At 32.6% G+C, this 14,656-nt stretch overlaps 2 protein-coding genes across 12 annotated transcripts in view; one reads left to right on the forward strand and one right to left on the reverse strand.

Annotated features, from left to right (window-relative positions):
- The window catches only part of LOC132700308 (uncharacterized), a 30,615-nt gene extending 26,268 nt beyond the window's left edge, over positions 1 to 4,347 (forward strand). For 8 of the 11 annotated variants that reach the window (XM_060667509.1, XM_060667507.1, XM_060667510.1 and 5 more), the window contains 5 exons: positions 55 to 276; positions 2,103 to 3,046; positions 3,094 to 3,319; positions 3,374 to 3,529; positions 4,165 to 4,347. In XM_060667509.1, the coding sequence (XP_060523492.1) occupies positions 55 to 276; positions 2,103 to 3,046; positions 3,094 to 3,319; positions 3,374 to 3,529; positions 4,165 to 4,347 (1,731 nt within the window). Of the gene's footprint in view, positions 1 to 54; positions 277 to 2,102; positions 3,047 to 3,093; positions 3,320 to 3,373; positions 3,530 to 4,164 lie in introns of those variants that run through there. The other 3 variants (XM_060667512.1, XM_060667514.1, XM_060667518.1) reach the window with 2 other exon arrangements.
- Positions 4,348 to 4,350: 3 nt separating this feature from the next.
- The window catches only part of LOC132700864 (uncharacterized), a 37,641-nt gene continuing 27,335 nt past the window's right edge, over positions 4,351 to 14,656 (reverse strand). The window contains exons 11-14 of the mRNA XM_060668436.1: positions 10,189 to 10,437; positions 5,463 to 5,687; positions 5,098 to 5,254; positions 4,351 to 4,487 (exon numbers count right to left, since the gene is read on the reverse strand). Of these exons, the coding sequence (XP_060524419.1) occupies positions 4,433 to 4,487; positions 5,098 to 5,254; positions 5,463 to 5,687; positions 10,189 to 10,437 (686 nt within the window). The 3' untranslated portion in view covers positions 4,351 to 4,432. The remainder of the gene's footprint in view (positions 4,488 to 5,097; positions 5,255 to 5,462; positions 5,688 to 10,188; positions 10,438 to 14,656) is intronic.

Genomic DNA, 14,656 nt, shown 5'->3' on the forward strand with positions numbered 1-14,656 from the left:
AAAATAACCATAAATCTCGTGGAGAATTACTTACCTTGCGCGTGTCTCTCGCAGAGTTCACCGTCGGAGGCCAGAAGTCATTTACTTCTAGTCGACGTGAGCAATTTACTATTATGTGTCGCTCAATTGCTTCCCTCCATCTGCGACACTACTGAAGAATTTATAGGCTTCTCCTTAAATAATAGAACCAACATCCTGAGAGATATACACACCAAATGTCAAGATTTGTTTTATTGTTTTCTCGTGAGAGGAGCTTCGCTGGATACTCTTCACAAGGTAAGCGAAATATGTTTATTTGGAGAGGCGTTTCGAGGTCGCGTGTGTGTGATTTGATTTGCGGATGATTCGGATCGCATGTCGCAGTAGACAAATTTAACATGAAAATAAGATCGTGATACTTTCTTTAAGGTCAATTTTTATAGAAACATTTTATTTTAAAGCTGATTGCAATTTTCATAAAAAATTTTCGGTACTTCTTTGGGACGTAACATTATTTTAAAATTTTAGAATTTCAACATTTCCCTACTGGAAGCTAAAATTAAAAAAACATTTCAAGAAATTTGAAAATATTTTAATTCAACTTTCATTTGCGTGAGACTCAAAAAATGTAATTTAGAAATGTATACTTCGTGTTATGCGCACTGAGAAAACATTTTCTGAGCTGAATAAAATTATTTTAATAACAAACGTTACGTAAAAATTAATTGCAAGAATAAAATTACGTTCACAGTAAATCAACTTTTGTTGAGACATAATAGATTATATTCTTACTTTAATTGCCTTAACTAAAATATTTAATTCATTAACCCACAATTTTGTAAATTATATTCTTATTGCACCTCTACAGTTTTGCTGAAATTTTCTACGAATCGACTTTAACAAAATATTATATAATTTATTCTCTGAGTTAAACAATTCTTAACATCAACTGGAATTCAAAAATTATTGCTTGGAATAAAGCGAATATTAAATTAATGGTAGGTTTCCATATTTCCTCAAATTAAAATTTATTTGCTGCCAATAAATTCCTAATTCCCGGAAGCAAAATCTTTTCGACACGCTGCCAGGCGCACATCGCCATTTGTATTGCCGCCATGTTAGCCTATAACATAACGGCAATACAAATGGCGATTGATAACATTTTGTTCTGATGTTACTAAGTTAAATTATTTAGTACGTGATAGATCCCTCAAACTTAAAAAGTGGAAAGCTAATATTGCTGAGTCTAGGGAACCTGTTGTTCTGCAATTTACATTGTTTCTATTGAAGACATCTGTTCAGATAGAAGAAGCTGTAAGTGCAAAAAGAGGGAAAGTATGAAAATATGGCATAACATTAAAATCCTTTGCCATTGTAGAAGCTCCAACAGTAACTAAGGTTGGATAACTTTTTATAAAGAGTATTTTTTTTAATAAGCAGTACAAAAGTGGGGCCAAATTATAAAATTACTGCAATTCGCAATTCACTGCTGACCGATCCAAATGACCGACAAATAGCTACGCGAAGAAACCAACCTGAAGATAGCAAAACTGATTTTTCCAAAACGTCGATTTTCGCCACATTTCGTTACTATTATCGTTATAATTGTGGTTCCTTCATTATAATGTAAATTAATTTTACATCGCTGGAAACAAAAAATCCACTTTTGTTACTTCAACGAAAACTTCTTCTTCTTCTTGCAATAACTAAAATAGAATGGTAATATAAAAGATGTTTCTTGTAATTGTGTAAGACTTTCCCTAGAAAATAGAACTTTTTTAAAATTTCAAAAAAAAAATTCTTCGAATTCGATATTTAATTGCTCGATACGAATTAAATTATTTAATTAGAACAAATGTGCTGTGTACGATAAATTTATTTTTTGTTTTATTTTACCTTATTAAACTTAAGTAGTTAAATTCATTTTCTTCTCCCGTTTAGTGTATTGTGATTACAAAGGCTTATGTTTTCTGTTTTTAAGTGTAATAAATGGTTTTGTCTCTTCAATTTCTCACCCCGTTTCTGATGTTCTGATGTTCCATTTCTTAATGTCTAGGTTGTTTAAAAAGTAAATTTATATCATAATCTTACGAAGATACACTCTGTCTTTATATGTTTGTTAGCTGGTTCGAAACGGCATTGAGAATATCGAAATATGTAAAACTAGAAGCAAAGGTCCTATGCCGTGGACGATATTCGCTCTGCCTGGTATTTTCAAGAACCTGAAACATCGGATAGAAACCTTAGACGATCTAGACGACAGTACTTCCATCTCTCTTGAACTCACTGTCCTTCTTGCTCAGCCACAACCAAATTGGGCGCTGTTATTGAGGGTAACTAAAATTAGACCTCTAAATTTGCAATTAACTCATATTCCGTTTGAGGTGGTTTGCAACAAAAACTTCAAAGTTTTACAACATCTAATACAAGCTTTCTTCGACAACTTGAACACTGAATTGCCGAAAGCAAATCATAAACCGACCGATTGCAACGGGTTCCTATGTCCTGGCGATGGAAGCTGCAAAAACGTTGACTCATCATCTCCTATTCTTAACGATGTCCACTACTACGACCTCATACGCTCCCTAACTGATATAATATTATATATAGGCAGCGATGCCGAACTAAACGACATCTTAATCAGTACGATCACCAAACAACGTTGTTGGTCAAAATGTCTCGACAGGAGACAAGTTTGGAACCAGAACCGTTTACCGTGGTTTGACGCATTGCTCGATTTAGTATGTCCGTTGGTACCACTAGTCAGAGACTCAGTCGTTAATGCCTTGCAAACTGGGGCTACGATGTACCAAGCGATGTCTCTTATTCTGGCTTGCCTCAGTCAATATTGGGATGTCGTTAACCCATGTTTGCCCAGGATCGCCACCCTTTTACAAGAAGTCATACCTACCGAGACCATACCTTTAGCTAATTCGGTCCTCATGCAAATTTTAATTAGCGCACTCTACACCAGCTTGATTGACGTTGTTAACGAACCAAGGAGAGTATCTTTTGAAGATACAGCTTCAGTTTCTTCGGCGAACAGAAATGAAGCTGCGTGTTCAAGGTAGGTGTAGATGATATTGTAGTGATATTCTAAAGTTGTGTATAAAGCTCACTCGCTGCGGTAGCACTGGCGGCCGCCGAAGCTCTCTGCAGTATAGACGAAGACAACAAACATACCGACCAAATTGACGAGTTCTTAGATGAAGTAAAATCGAGAAAAGATTTTGATATATTTATCGGGGAAGGACATCGCAGGATCGACAAAAATCCTCAGATCGGAGAGCTGCTGGTCAGCGAATTGCTTCTGACGGCAGAAGGGAAACACAGTCTGAAGGTTTGAAAGATGATTTTAATTAGCAGCGCGATCGAGGCTAGTTATTGGTTCTAGGTAGTATATCATTTTATTAAAAACAACAGTGAGTGGCTGTTCAGTAAGCTAGGCGTCGCTCAGGCGAGGAATGTTGTTAAACCTAACCAAGTTATAGCTCCTCCTCAGTTAATTCTGCACAAAATGTTTCTGATCGGTTCCAGTTCATTCGACCAGGTATTTTGCAGAGCATTCTCATTTAAAATAGTTTATGGTGGTAAAATTGTTTTATACTTTTACTTGTTCTTTAGAGTCAATGTAGATGTCTATCAGAATCATGTGAGATTCACAGTAATTCCGTGAAAGTTCAGCTTCATGTGACAACAAATAATTAATTAATAATAGTTCTCTTAGAAGAGTCTAATAATATTGATTTGATTTGGTTTTGATACCTCGGTAGGATCACGTTGTATACGCTTAAGCAGAGATTTGGTTAGTTTTGGTTAGTTAATTTGCGAAATCTTATTGGGAAGCTTTATTTTTAATTGATAGATAGATTTTGACTGGATTTTTTGAGATCTAGATAAAAAAAAATTGTATTTGATAAAGGCACGATGTTGCCAAAACAGATGTCACACACCAATAAATTAATTGTGAAAATCTGAGCAACGTTTGTTATAATTTAACTTGGATCACATGGATTGTCGTAAATTAGACACGAACTCAGTTCAATAATCGTGAAACCTAGACCTGATTATTCCACTGTCACTCGAAGTTTTTCCTTCATGTCTATGATAACAAGAAAAAATAAAAGAACGTAGACTATTCTTTGGAATTTACCGAGTTATTTCATTAGTATATTTCTCTCGTAGCTATTGACAGGTGAACTGAAACCGAACTGGCAGGTTTTGCTTCAGACTCCCATGGGTTTAAGTCCGGAAAGATTGTGGATGCAAATGTCGCTGCGATGGGAATTCAGAGACGCAAATTCGGGCAAGCTTGCTTTACACGATGTACAGATAATCGATCAGATAACGTCGATTTTAAAACAATAGCAACGGGAAATGTGGAAAACGAAACGAATTTTGTCCTCAAACTAGATATTTTAAACCAAATAAATCTATCTGACTACCGCTTATTTCAGCCGTTGTAGATTCCGATCAATCCGGTATCCAGGTAAAAATCCCCTTTGTCCCTAAAAATTACGTACCAAAAATTAAAAATTCATGGCAATTACATCTAAGCCGCACGCGATTGTGGAATCGTCGTTCTCGATTTTGTGGTCAGTTTTCGTTTTCCCTTTTAAAAGCAGTCAATAAATCGGACACTTTATGATAGAAACAAGAAACCTAAAATTACACTAACTGACTGACAGCATAGACTGAACGGAAAGTCCCTTTAGTTTTAACTCCCCTCTATGTTTGCTAAAATTCAAATAAACATTCATCACATCCTATTTTTTTATTATTTTGCTTGCAATTTAACCTTAAAAATAATAGTAGAGATTTTATTGCCCATTGCTATACATTTTTTAAATCACGAGCATTCAAGCATTTGAATAATGAATGAAAAACTGTATGATCTCTTTGCAGTCACAGTACTTGTGAAAACAGGTGACTATATCATTAGTAGATTACCGACAGCCAACATAAAATCTGGTTATTTTGATTAGCTCTGGAAGGATAAACACGATATTGAATAAACTAACCCAAGCTAACCAAGAAAACCAACCAAATTCGATAAAATTTCTCATGTGAACGACGATTTCAAACCATTATGCGTCCAAGAAAAACTGCGCGTCTTACTTGGGATCCGCAGCCACGCCCAAATAGGATACGGGCGTGTTCTTGCAGTACCCCAATTTGAAGGTAGCGTAACTATCACACTTGTGACTGGGAAACAGATACGGGCTTCTCAAAGTCTCGACGTACAACTGATACGAGCGAAAGTGACTGCAGAAAACTGAAATATGAAAGAAAAAAATCGAAACAGGGATCTGCAGTTTGCTCTAAATTAGATCGGTAATGGTATCGGTAATTTTTTAGTTTAACTAGGCTGTGTAACTTTCAAATAATACAATTTCAATCCTTAAAACGTGACCCACACGGTTTTTGTAAAACCCATTCTATCGCCAAATGAATGGGTACGCATCTTACGAAAGGCGACTTACCCAACCACGGTATATAGATTCCATATCGATTGATGATTTCCGGTATACTGCAACCGGGTTGCTTTTTGCCGCCACCGTTGGGCCAATAGTTGACATCTCCGACAGAGTACTTCATCCCCCACAGGCCAGAACTCGTGAAGATGACGTCCACAAAGTCCGCATCCGAAGGGTCGATCCGTTCGTTTTCTTTGACGAAGTTGAACAGAGGTCCGGCCGGATCAAAGGCTTCAATTATAACGTATCGTTTAAAAGGGTGAAAGTGGGGAGGGACCATTCGATAAGAAATTTGAAAGAAAACCCAAATCACTTTGGACCGTTTTGTTAAGAAAACCCCCCCTAGCGAGTCAAAATGGGACACGCACAATAAGCCATTGTGCTTTTTCAAATGGCTTTTCGGATTTGATGGAATTTTAATATAAATGCCCGGTAAACAATTAGCAAAGTATAGAAAGGAAAAATTTCAGATAAAGTTATTCTCTTTTCCAATTAATTTATTTTCACTAAGAAAAAATTCAACAATTCAAGTTATACAAATACGTAATTTTTATAACATTTATTATTAATTATTATTAATTAATTAATATTAATTAATATTATTAATTAATTAATATTAATTAATATTATTAATTAATTAATATTAATTAATATTATTAATTAAATAAAATAAAAATGAGTTTTCATTGAAAGGTTTTTTGTGAAAAATTCATTAACCTTATTTCACTTTTTATAATTTAAATTAAAATTGTATATTGCAAGAAACAGTTGTGCAAACAATATAATTCATATATTATTAAATTAAAATTAAATTATATTGAAACTTTAGTTATTAACACTTAGACGGTTTTAAAAATATTTAATTAAATTTGTTTTAGTTGCAATAACTTTTGTTAATATGGAATTATTAAATAGAGTAAATATCAAAAAATGTGAAATATTGGTACTTATTTTTTAATGATGATAACGCAAGCGAAGCATTAATTTCTGTAATCGTAGTCGCTCGTTTTCATTAATTCCAACTAACAGATCAAACTTATATTTCGTTGAAAGTTCCAAAAGTCGATTTGCTAGTAAAAGTTACATAAGTGTGAAACCTTATTAAAAACTTCGAATCTTGTACAAAGTGTTCAAAAATTTATCCCAATCTAACTACAACTCTAACTTGATTAATCAATTGGAGTTAAGGTATTCTGTGGCTAATTTTTCGCTTTTTTCTCAAAATTTTGATATGATTGTAGTGGTGTTTTTTAGCCCTAATAAAATTTACAAAAAAAAAACGCTTTGATATGATTTTTATGCTTGACCAATGTCAAACTAAATATGCTCCTTTGATTTCATGCAATCTTTATAGTCAATTTTGATTGGCTAATGAACTAATTTCCAAAATTTTTAAAAATCTTGAACATTTTAATTATTATTATCCATGTTATTGTTTATAGCACTTGACTAGTTGATGAACCATTGATTTTTAAACACGTCACAAGTTTTCACTCTTAATAACAGAATTTGCACCAATATCAAGTCGTGCTAAAGTTTATGAGAAAGTGATCAAAGCAAAATCAGACCAAATTGAAATATGTTATTTCGTTTAAATTAATCAAGTTAACATTTTTGGCCACCCTGTATAAAATGGCATGCAATTTCGTTATTGAGATTTACAATAAATTGTTACACTTTACTGTAGATTTAGCTCACACACTTTCATAAAGTTTATGTATTTATGTATTTAAGAAAGTAACTTTTAATAACATGCAAAGACATAAATAGAATAAATATAGAAAGATATAAAATATTATTATCATTATTATACTTTTTATTATTATTATTCTTATTACATAGAACAATGTGCGTCATATTTTGGTTCTCTAATTTTTTGCATTAGGTATTAATTCATTGACAACTTAAATTCCAACTAAAACACCAAGCTTACATTTCGTTGAAATTTCTACACGTTTTCGAATATTATTTTCGTTATAAACACAATTCCAAATAGCACGCGCTGCTATAATTTACATTTTCAATTTATTGTTATAAAGTTTGCAATTTAAAAGTAAATATTTGATTTACATACTTTTATTTTATTTCATATTTAAAAATTACTCCTATATGTATTGCATACGGGAATTTAAATGCAAAATACGTTTATTAAAATTAATATAAGCTGTATTAGATCAGTTCGAATTTATCCATTTTAATGCATCTCCAACTTCCATTCCAATATATCAAACCTTCGCGCAACATACCACAATTATAATTAATTAACGTTAATACCCTTATAACGTTCTGGGAACTCTCAATATTACGCAAGAAATCAAAGATTAAATAGGTAATATCCATTCGAAAATGTGATCCTTACTGTGTACGTATCGGATCCTCATTCGATAACTCTGCGAACAGATTTCGTCGGGATTTACCTTAAATGTTTTATTCAAGTGTTGTTATAGAAAACAGAGTTTTCCCGGAAAACGGAAATCGACGTAATTCACTTTAGTGTTTGGGATCGCCGAAATATCTCGAATAACAGCAATACGGTTTCCGTATTGCTGTTAGCTCGGATATGTATGACGGCTTGGAAATTGTATCGGCCGAACTATGGGGATTTTATTTGCTCAAGAAACAAAAACGCAGGTTAAGAAATAAGGTGCAGTTAATGGTACATCAACAATATATACATATACCTCATTCTACACACGCGGTATTTAAAAACCTCGTTCTATCATCTTATAATCATTATCATAGTAGTAAATCACAAACCCATTAACTCAGTATATTCCTCCAATGAATGGCGTCACAAGGGAACATTTACAAATTCAGCCTAAACCTACATGTACCGCTGCAGAAAATATGATGCATTTGGCAAAATATTTAAATATGTTTTTCTATAATTAGAATTAAAATAGACATTGAAGTCTAATGTGGAGTTAAACTTTTAATAATTATGACGGTAATAAATATTACTATTGCTATTCCCAATCGTGTTCTCGGTAATTCCTTTCCAAATTAAATTTTCATTATCATAATTGTTCTTATGATACATGCTTACAATTATAGAGATTAAATGATAATTAATATAATAATAACTATAACACGAAGTAATCATATGTACTGTAGTTGTAGTCCAGGGAAATTATTTCAATGACTCTCAACTTAATGATTCAAATCGTCTGGTTACCATGGAAACGTCAACAATAATTTTGTAACGTTTGTAGTCAGTATCATTTTGAGAATGTTTTATTTATACAATTTTTCATGTGAAAAGCGTAGGGGATTTATGAAACAAAATTAGCTTTTGACAAAATTCAAGATGCAGGAAGTTCGTAAAGGTAAGTTTTGAGACTAAGTTTATGATAAATAAATTACTTAAAAAATTCTACATTCTTTTGAGCCACATTAGGAAACTAACCCAACAAAGTATGTTTGTAATTTATTAAGCAATATGTTACAATTTTAGCACAAATTAGGGATGCGGTTGATACTATGTATTAAAGTAACATGTTGTGGTGTTACGTGTAAGATACAATCTTGCTCCCACCTGCTCCATTTCATAAAAATATTTTTTAAAAGACTCACCACGTGGGCAAAAAAGACGGAGAAATATGTCTTTCGTTATAAGTTTTGACCTATTAATATATAAATTGATTTTTTTTTTTATAGAGCGATAGTGTAACTTAAGTTTGATTCATGTAAGATATTGTTATTATTCTTGGCATTTCAATAATGGAAGGTAATGTCATAACTTTTGTTTACTATGCGATGTCATGCTCTTTTGACTCTTAAGACTAACTATAAATCAAAACCTAGAATGAACGCTCTAACTTTTTAACTTTTTAACTTTTAACTAACTTTTTTAGAGCTAGGACTAATGCAAAAGTTGTAACAAAAACAGAGCCAAATGTTTAACTGAATGATACATTAGATGTATTAAAACCCTGTTATAACAATAACAATATTTTGTTTTCATTTATATTAAATAAATAATTAGTTTTTTTGTTAAATTGTTATTTTTGGGACACCCTGTATTATTATTTTTTTATTTACCTAAATATATGTATTTCACAATGTTTTTACATTTTGTGTAGTGTTATTAAACCGTTACCATGATTTAATTAAAAACTGTTTCTAAATATAAAGTTTTTTTTGTGAACACCTTGTATAACTGACTGGATCCTTCTGCACTGCACTCACACACAATAACGCGTTTCACCACAAACCGAAACTCAATTTTACGTACTCGAAGCGGGTATCGCCAACCAAATTGGCATCTTCAGGAGAAGATTAAAACAGTTTTGGTTAGTTTGGTTTAGTGGTGACTGGTATTATCCATGAGTGGGAAGTAGTCTCTAAGCACCAACCGTCAAATCCATTTTATCCATCTATTCTATTCAATAACTCCAGCCTGTTTATTTGGTTAATAATGCATAATATCCAATAAAATTAATACAACGCACGAAAAGAAGAGAGAAAACAATAGCACCTAAAAGATGTACCAGCGCTGAAACACTTTTATAATGTTTGTTACATTCTAATATTAATCTAGCACTGTACGGACTAATGGAAGTGAAATTTGAGCATATTCGATATACGGGGAATCAACGCAAGGAATTTGTTTGGGAAATCCATCGAGTCAGCACTATCATGTATAAAAGTATTAGACCGGTCTTGAATCGCTTATGATCTGAGTCTTGAACATCAAATTTGCTTCACCTTCGACACCTTTCTTAGTACTTACCAGTAATTCTGGGAAGACGTCCGCTTTTTACGTACTGTCCCGTCATACCAGCTATTTGTCCTCCCAAACTAAGCCCGATCACGTGGAGTTTGGACAGCCACATTCCTCTCGACACCAGATAATCTATAAATCTACCACAATATCGGGCAATGGGTTGGCAGTTGTATGCGGCGGTGATGTAATCCGGACCCGCCAGTAGACGTTCGTTTTGGACCAAGATGACGTTGTAATCTCCTACCTCCAAATATGCTGAAAAATTAATTTCAGTCTCTACAAATAGTATACTATGCAACAAGTTTCATAGTTTTTAAAGCATAATTGAATAATTTCGAGTAAGGAGTAGCGAAAAAGAAAAGGTTCATTTGTGCTTAGAAAGAAAGACAATTAAAGAACCTCTGTACCTACATAATAATCATTAATGTTTATTTACCCACGAAACTATAGATTATTTGGAAATATTTAAGTTATGAAATTGGTTATTCGGGCCGATAAATCGTGATTCTATTAATAAACAAACTAAATACATTTGAATGAAGCCCTCCTTCATCAAAGGAAGAGCCAAGCTTGTGTCAGTTTGCGGAAGAGACATCTGTTGTGCTATATGACATTTCCAGTCGTAGTCTGTCATTAGGAACTTGTGGTATGGCAGAATCGATAAAAACCGTTATTGATAGCCTTTTCTGAAAGTTCTAATAACACATGCTTCTTGCTGGTTCGATGTGATTGAAGAGCAATTCCAATAATGATCATATAAAATTCCTGGTACTTCTTATAAACGCAAACCTGTGCTGGGATTATCACATTTCTTGTTTTCATTTGACAATGAGCAATCTGTGTGGACTGGTCAGAACAATGAGAGAGATTATTGAGACCATTAAACTTTTTTATCATGATCAAGTCCAATCCATTATAAGGTTTGCTTCGGGGATTGCAGGCGTCTTCAGAATTTTAGGATATTTTGAAATTACAGAAACTCGTCCTGTTGAACATTATATAACCAATTTAAAGAACGTAGTGAGAAAAACATGCATGTATTTTCTCAAAACAGATATCTGCATGCTGCTGATATGGAAATGTTATCAAGATACAGAGGTGGAAACATATTTTATAGCAATTAAGGCATATATGTTTGCGAACTTAAGGCAATTTTAAATGTACTTTTTGAAATTATTAAATTTATTTTTTATTATTGTTATATATTATATTTGTATCCAGGGTGAGCATTCTATATGGTTTTTGTCAGTCAGGAAAATGTCGTTCCTTTAGTCGTAATGATCCCATATGTCTTTGTCGCCCTTCCTTGTTGACGTTTGTACTCAAGTGATATTTTTCATTCCTTTCTTCTATCACCTTTGTTCTGTATTCCACATTATCCATCGCTCCTCCATTCTTTTTGAACAAAATAAAAGAGTTGAAAATAGCAAAATCAAATAAATGCATAAATATTTTTTTATGATATTTTTCCCCCGTTTTTTAGTTAGTTGATAGTCATGTAAGTGTTGATCTAATCTATCGACGCCTCCCATGGGTGTCGTAGTCCACAACTAATTTAGGTTTCTTTATGGGATTTCCTTCTTTATCTTTTTTCGCAGTTAGGACATTTTCGGGATTGTGAATTGTCGACAAGAGACAAATTTCTTTCTTGTCATGTCACTGAGTTTTTTCTTTGGAATACTATATATTCTCCTTTATTAGTTTTTTTTTGTATCAAGTTGTCAGAGTACCATATAAATCAGTCTTTGTGGATACAAGTGATTCTACCAGTTTTGGGGACGTGTAATTGTCGGTCGTTACAAAATTTCCCATATCTAGTAGAGAATCTGCTAAACACAATACGACCTGTGAAGTAATAGACGCATATCTTTATATTTTTGGGATATTATATTATATTATTTCCAGTATAAATGATAAAAGAATATAAATACCATGTTTTAGATTCGCAGAGCATGTAGATTTTTATCCCAAAACGAGATCGTTTTAGAGGGATGTACTGGATCGAACCCAATCGTCCTTTTTACAATAACAAACTTTCATCTACACTTATGTTTCGTTCAGATATGTAAAATGTAGCAAATTTTCTATTTAGAGCTTCATTTATAGGTCAAATTTTGTTTAGTTTAGGTTTCGGATGAGCATGACAGTCATATGATTCATTATCAGAAAAATGTATTTTTTTTTGTATAAATATCGACGTAAAGATATTAGTTTTGGAAATATTGGAGTAGCAAAAATGTCTCTTTCTAAATAAATTTTTTAATATTAAACAATAAAAAAAAATCTTGCGTGAGATAAAATATTTTATAGTGTTGTACTAGCGTAAAACTGATTATTGTAAGATGTCTTGGACTTTCGAAAATTGAACTGAGGTGGATTTTACTTGATGAAAATCCATTTATCAAAATATATAAGAACTAAAAGTTCAGATTTCCATTAAATTATATATGTAATGTAAGTAATGTAAAATTTACAAACTACCTGCTACTATATATACCGAAAAACTTTAATGAATGTTGTGAGATTTTAAGTTCAATAAAGGAGAGGTATTTAAATCTAATTGACCGTTAAGCAATACATTTGAATATCTCATTTTGTTAATCTCCATGGCTTCCAATAAATTAAATTTTCTATTTTTTGTGGCTGTATGTAAAATATCAAAATTGTCGTCAAAAATGTGTTTTTCCGTGTTCAAGTTTGTAGCATAATTAGAATCTAGACCATTATTTTTAAACGCTCTTTCATGTTCGTTAATGCATTTCTTGAAGAATCTACCCGGTAGCGTCCAATATAAAATTTCTTTTTATTGTTTTTGAAAAATTTTCCTATTGTGTTGTTAGTTCTGAAAACTATTTTTAAAGCACATGTTGACAAATGTTTTGAAACTTTTTCACTAGGTTCTCCTATGCATGTATTTGTTTTAAATTGTTCGTGTTCGTGTCTGGATTTGTTTTTTATTTATAATTTTATCTATAATGCACGGATTGTAGCCGTTGTTCAGTGCATTTGTTTAATGATATTAAGTTCTTTGTTGTAATTTTCTGTTGAGAGTGGCATATTAAGAAGTCTGTGTATAAAAAAGTGAAATGCAGCCATTTCATGTGTATAAGGCTGATTTGAGCTGTGATGTATGACTGTATCCGTGTGTGAAGGTTTTAGATAAATTGAAAAATCTAATTTGTTTTACGCTTTCGTAATAGCTAAGTCTAAAAAATTAATACAGTTATCCTGTTCAATCTCGATAGCGAATTTTATACGATTATGTAATGAGTTAATATAATTTAAAAAAAGAATTCAATTGTCCGTCCGTTCCAACAAAGCAAGCAAAGTCATCATCCACGTATTTATACCACCATAGAAAACTTTTACTTAAAGGATGGGATTTTCAAATATCACTGCATATATGAAAATTTCCGAGAATGGCAATAATCTACCATCCAACGTGACAGATACGCACTTAAAATATTTGGAAAATTATATTTCTCTATCAACCGTGACCGATACGGAGCTGTAATATTTTGAGACATATAAAATTACAGTGCCCGTGACGTTCACGAAGGTGCACAATTCTGTCGGTAAACGTTGCCCGTGTATGTCTTGGAGGTGTACATTAAGCGGTTAAGAAAAACTGATAATTTTTTAATATATTTCATTGTTTGTTTAAATCCAACGAACGTTTTGTAGTAATACTAATTTATTGAACAAAAGGAAAATATTAAAATCGCAGGGCGACATAAATCCGATCGGTTTGGGTTAAAATTTCTTATTTCCGGTTTATCCGCACGCACGTTATGAGGCGGAACAAAAGAGAGCCACCGTCACCGCTCCCGAACTGCAATGCATATTGCGCCTGGTTTTGAAATAATATATTATTTAACTTTCCCATTTCCACACGTACACACACACACACACACACACACACACATATATATACACCAGCGGAGCAGTAAAATGCAAATGGTCTGAAAGCCAATCCAAAAAAAAATGCATTTAATTAAACACCGAACGTTCCGATTTAATTTAATGTGGTAATAATTGTTTTCGGTTAATTTCGTTTCTAAACGATCTCTGAGGTGAAAATACAAACACAAGTTGCCAAATAAACTATGCATTATTCATTTACGTGGTCGGTCATGTATATGGTAGGATGCCGCGGGAATTAATAAATTAATAACCCTTCCTTCAAAGATATATTCAAGACTGTTTACGCTCTCAAAATTCTTTAATCCATCTTAATTTATAGTGTAGGAAAGTCGCTGTATAACAGCATAATAGAAAAGTGAGGCAAATTTTACAATAAAAAAGGACTGCTACTAATAAGAATTCTTGTCTTTATATTACTCCTTTAGATATATCAGAATGCGGTGTTCTCGTTATTTGATTACTTTATTGACTAATATGTTCGCACTGCACTTATTTACTAATACCTACTATTTACTGTGGCTTAAAAATCTCACATTTCCACATGAACAAA

Source organism: Cylas formicarius, unplaced genomic scaffold, assembly GCF_029955315.1.
Source record: "Cylas formicarius isolate icCylForm1 unplaced genomic scaffold, icCylForm1.1 PGA_scaffold_4__25_contigs__length_36172078, whole genome shotgun sequence".
Classification (NCBI taxonomy): Eukaryota; Metazoa; Arthropoda; class Insecta; order Coleoptera; family Brentidae; genus Cylas; species Cylas formicarius.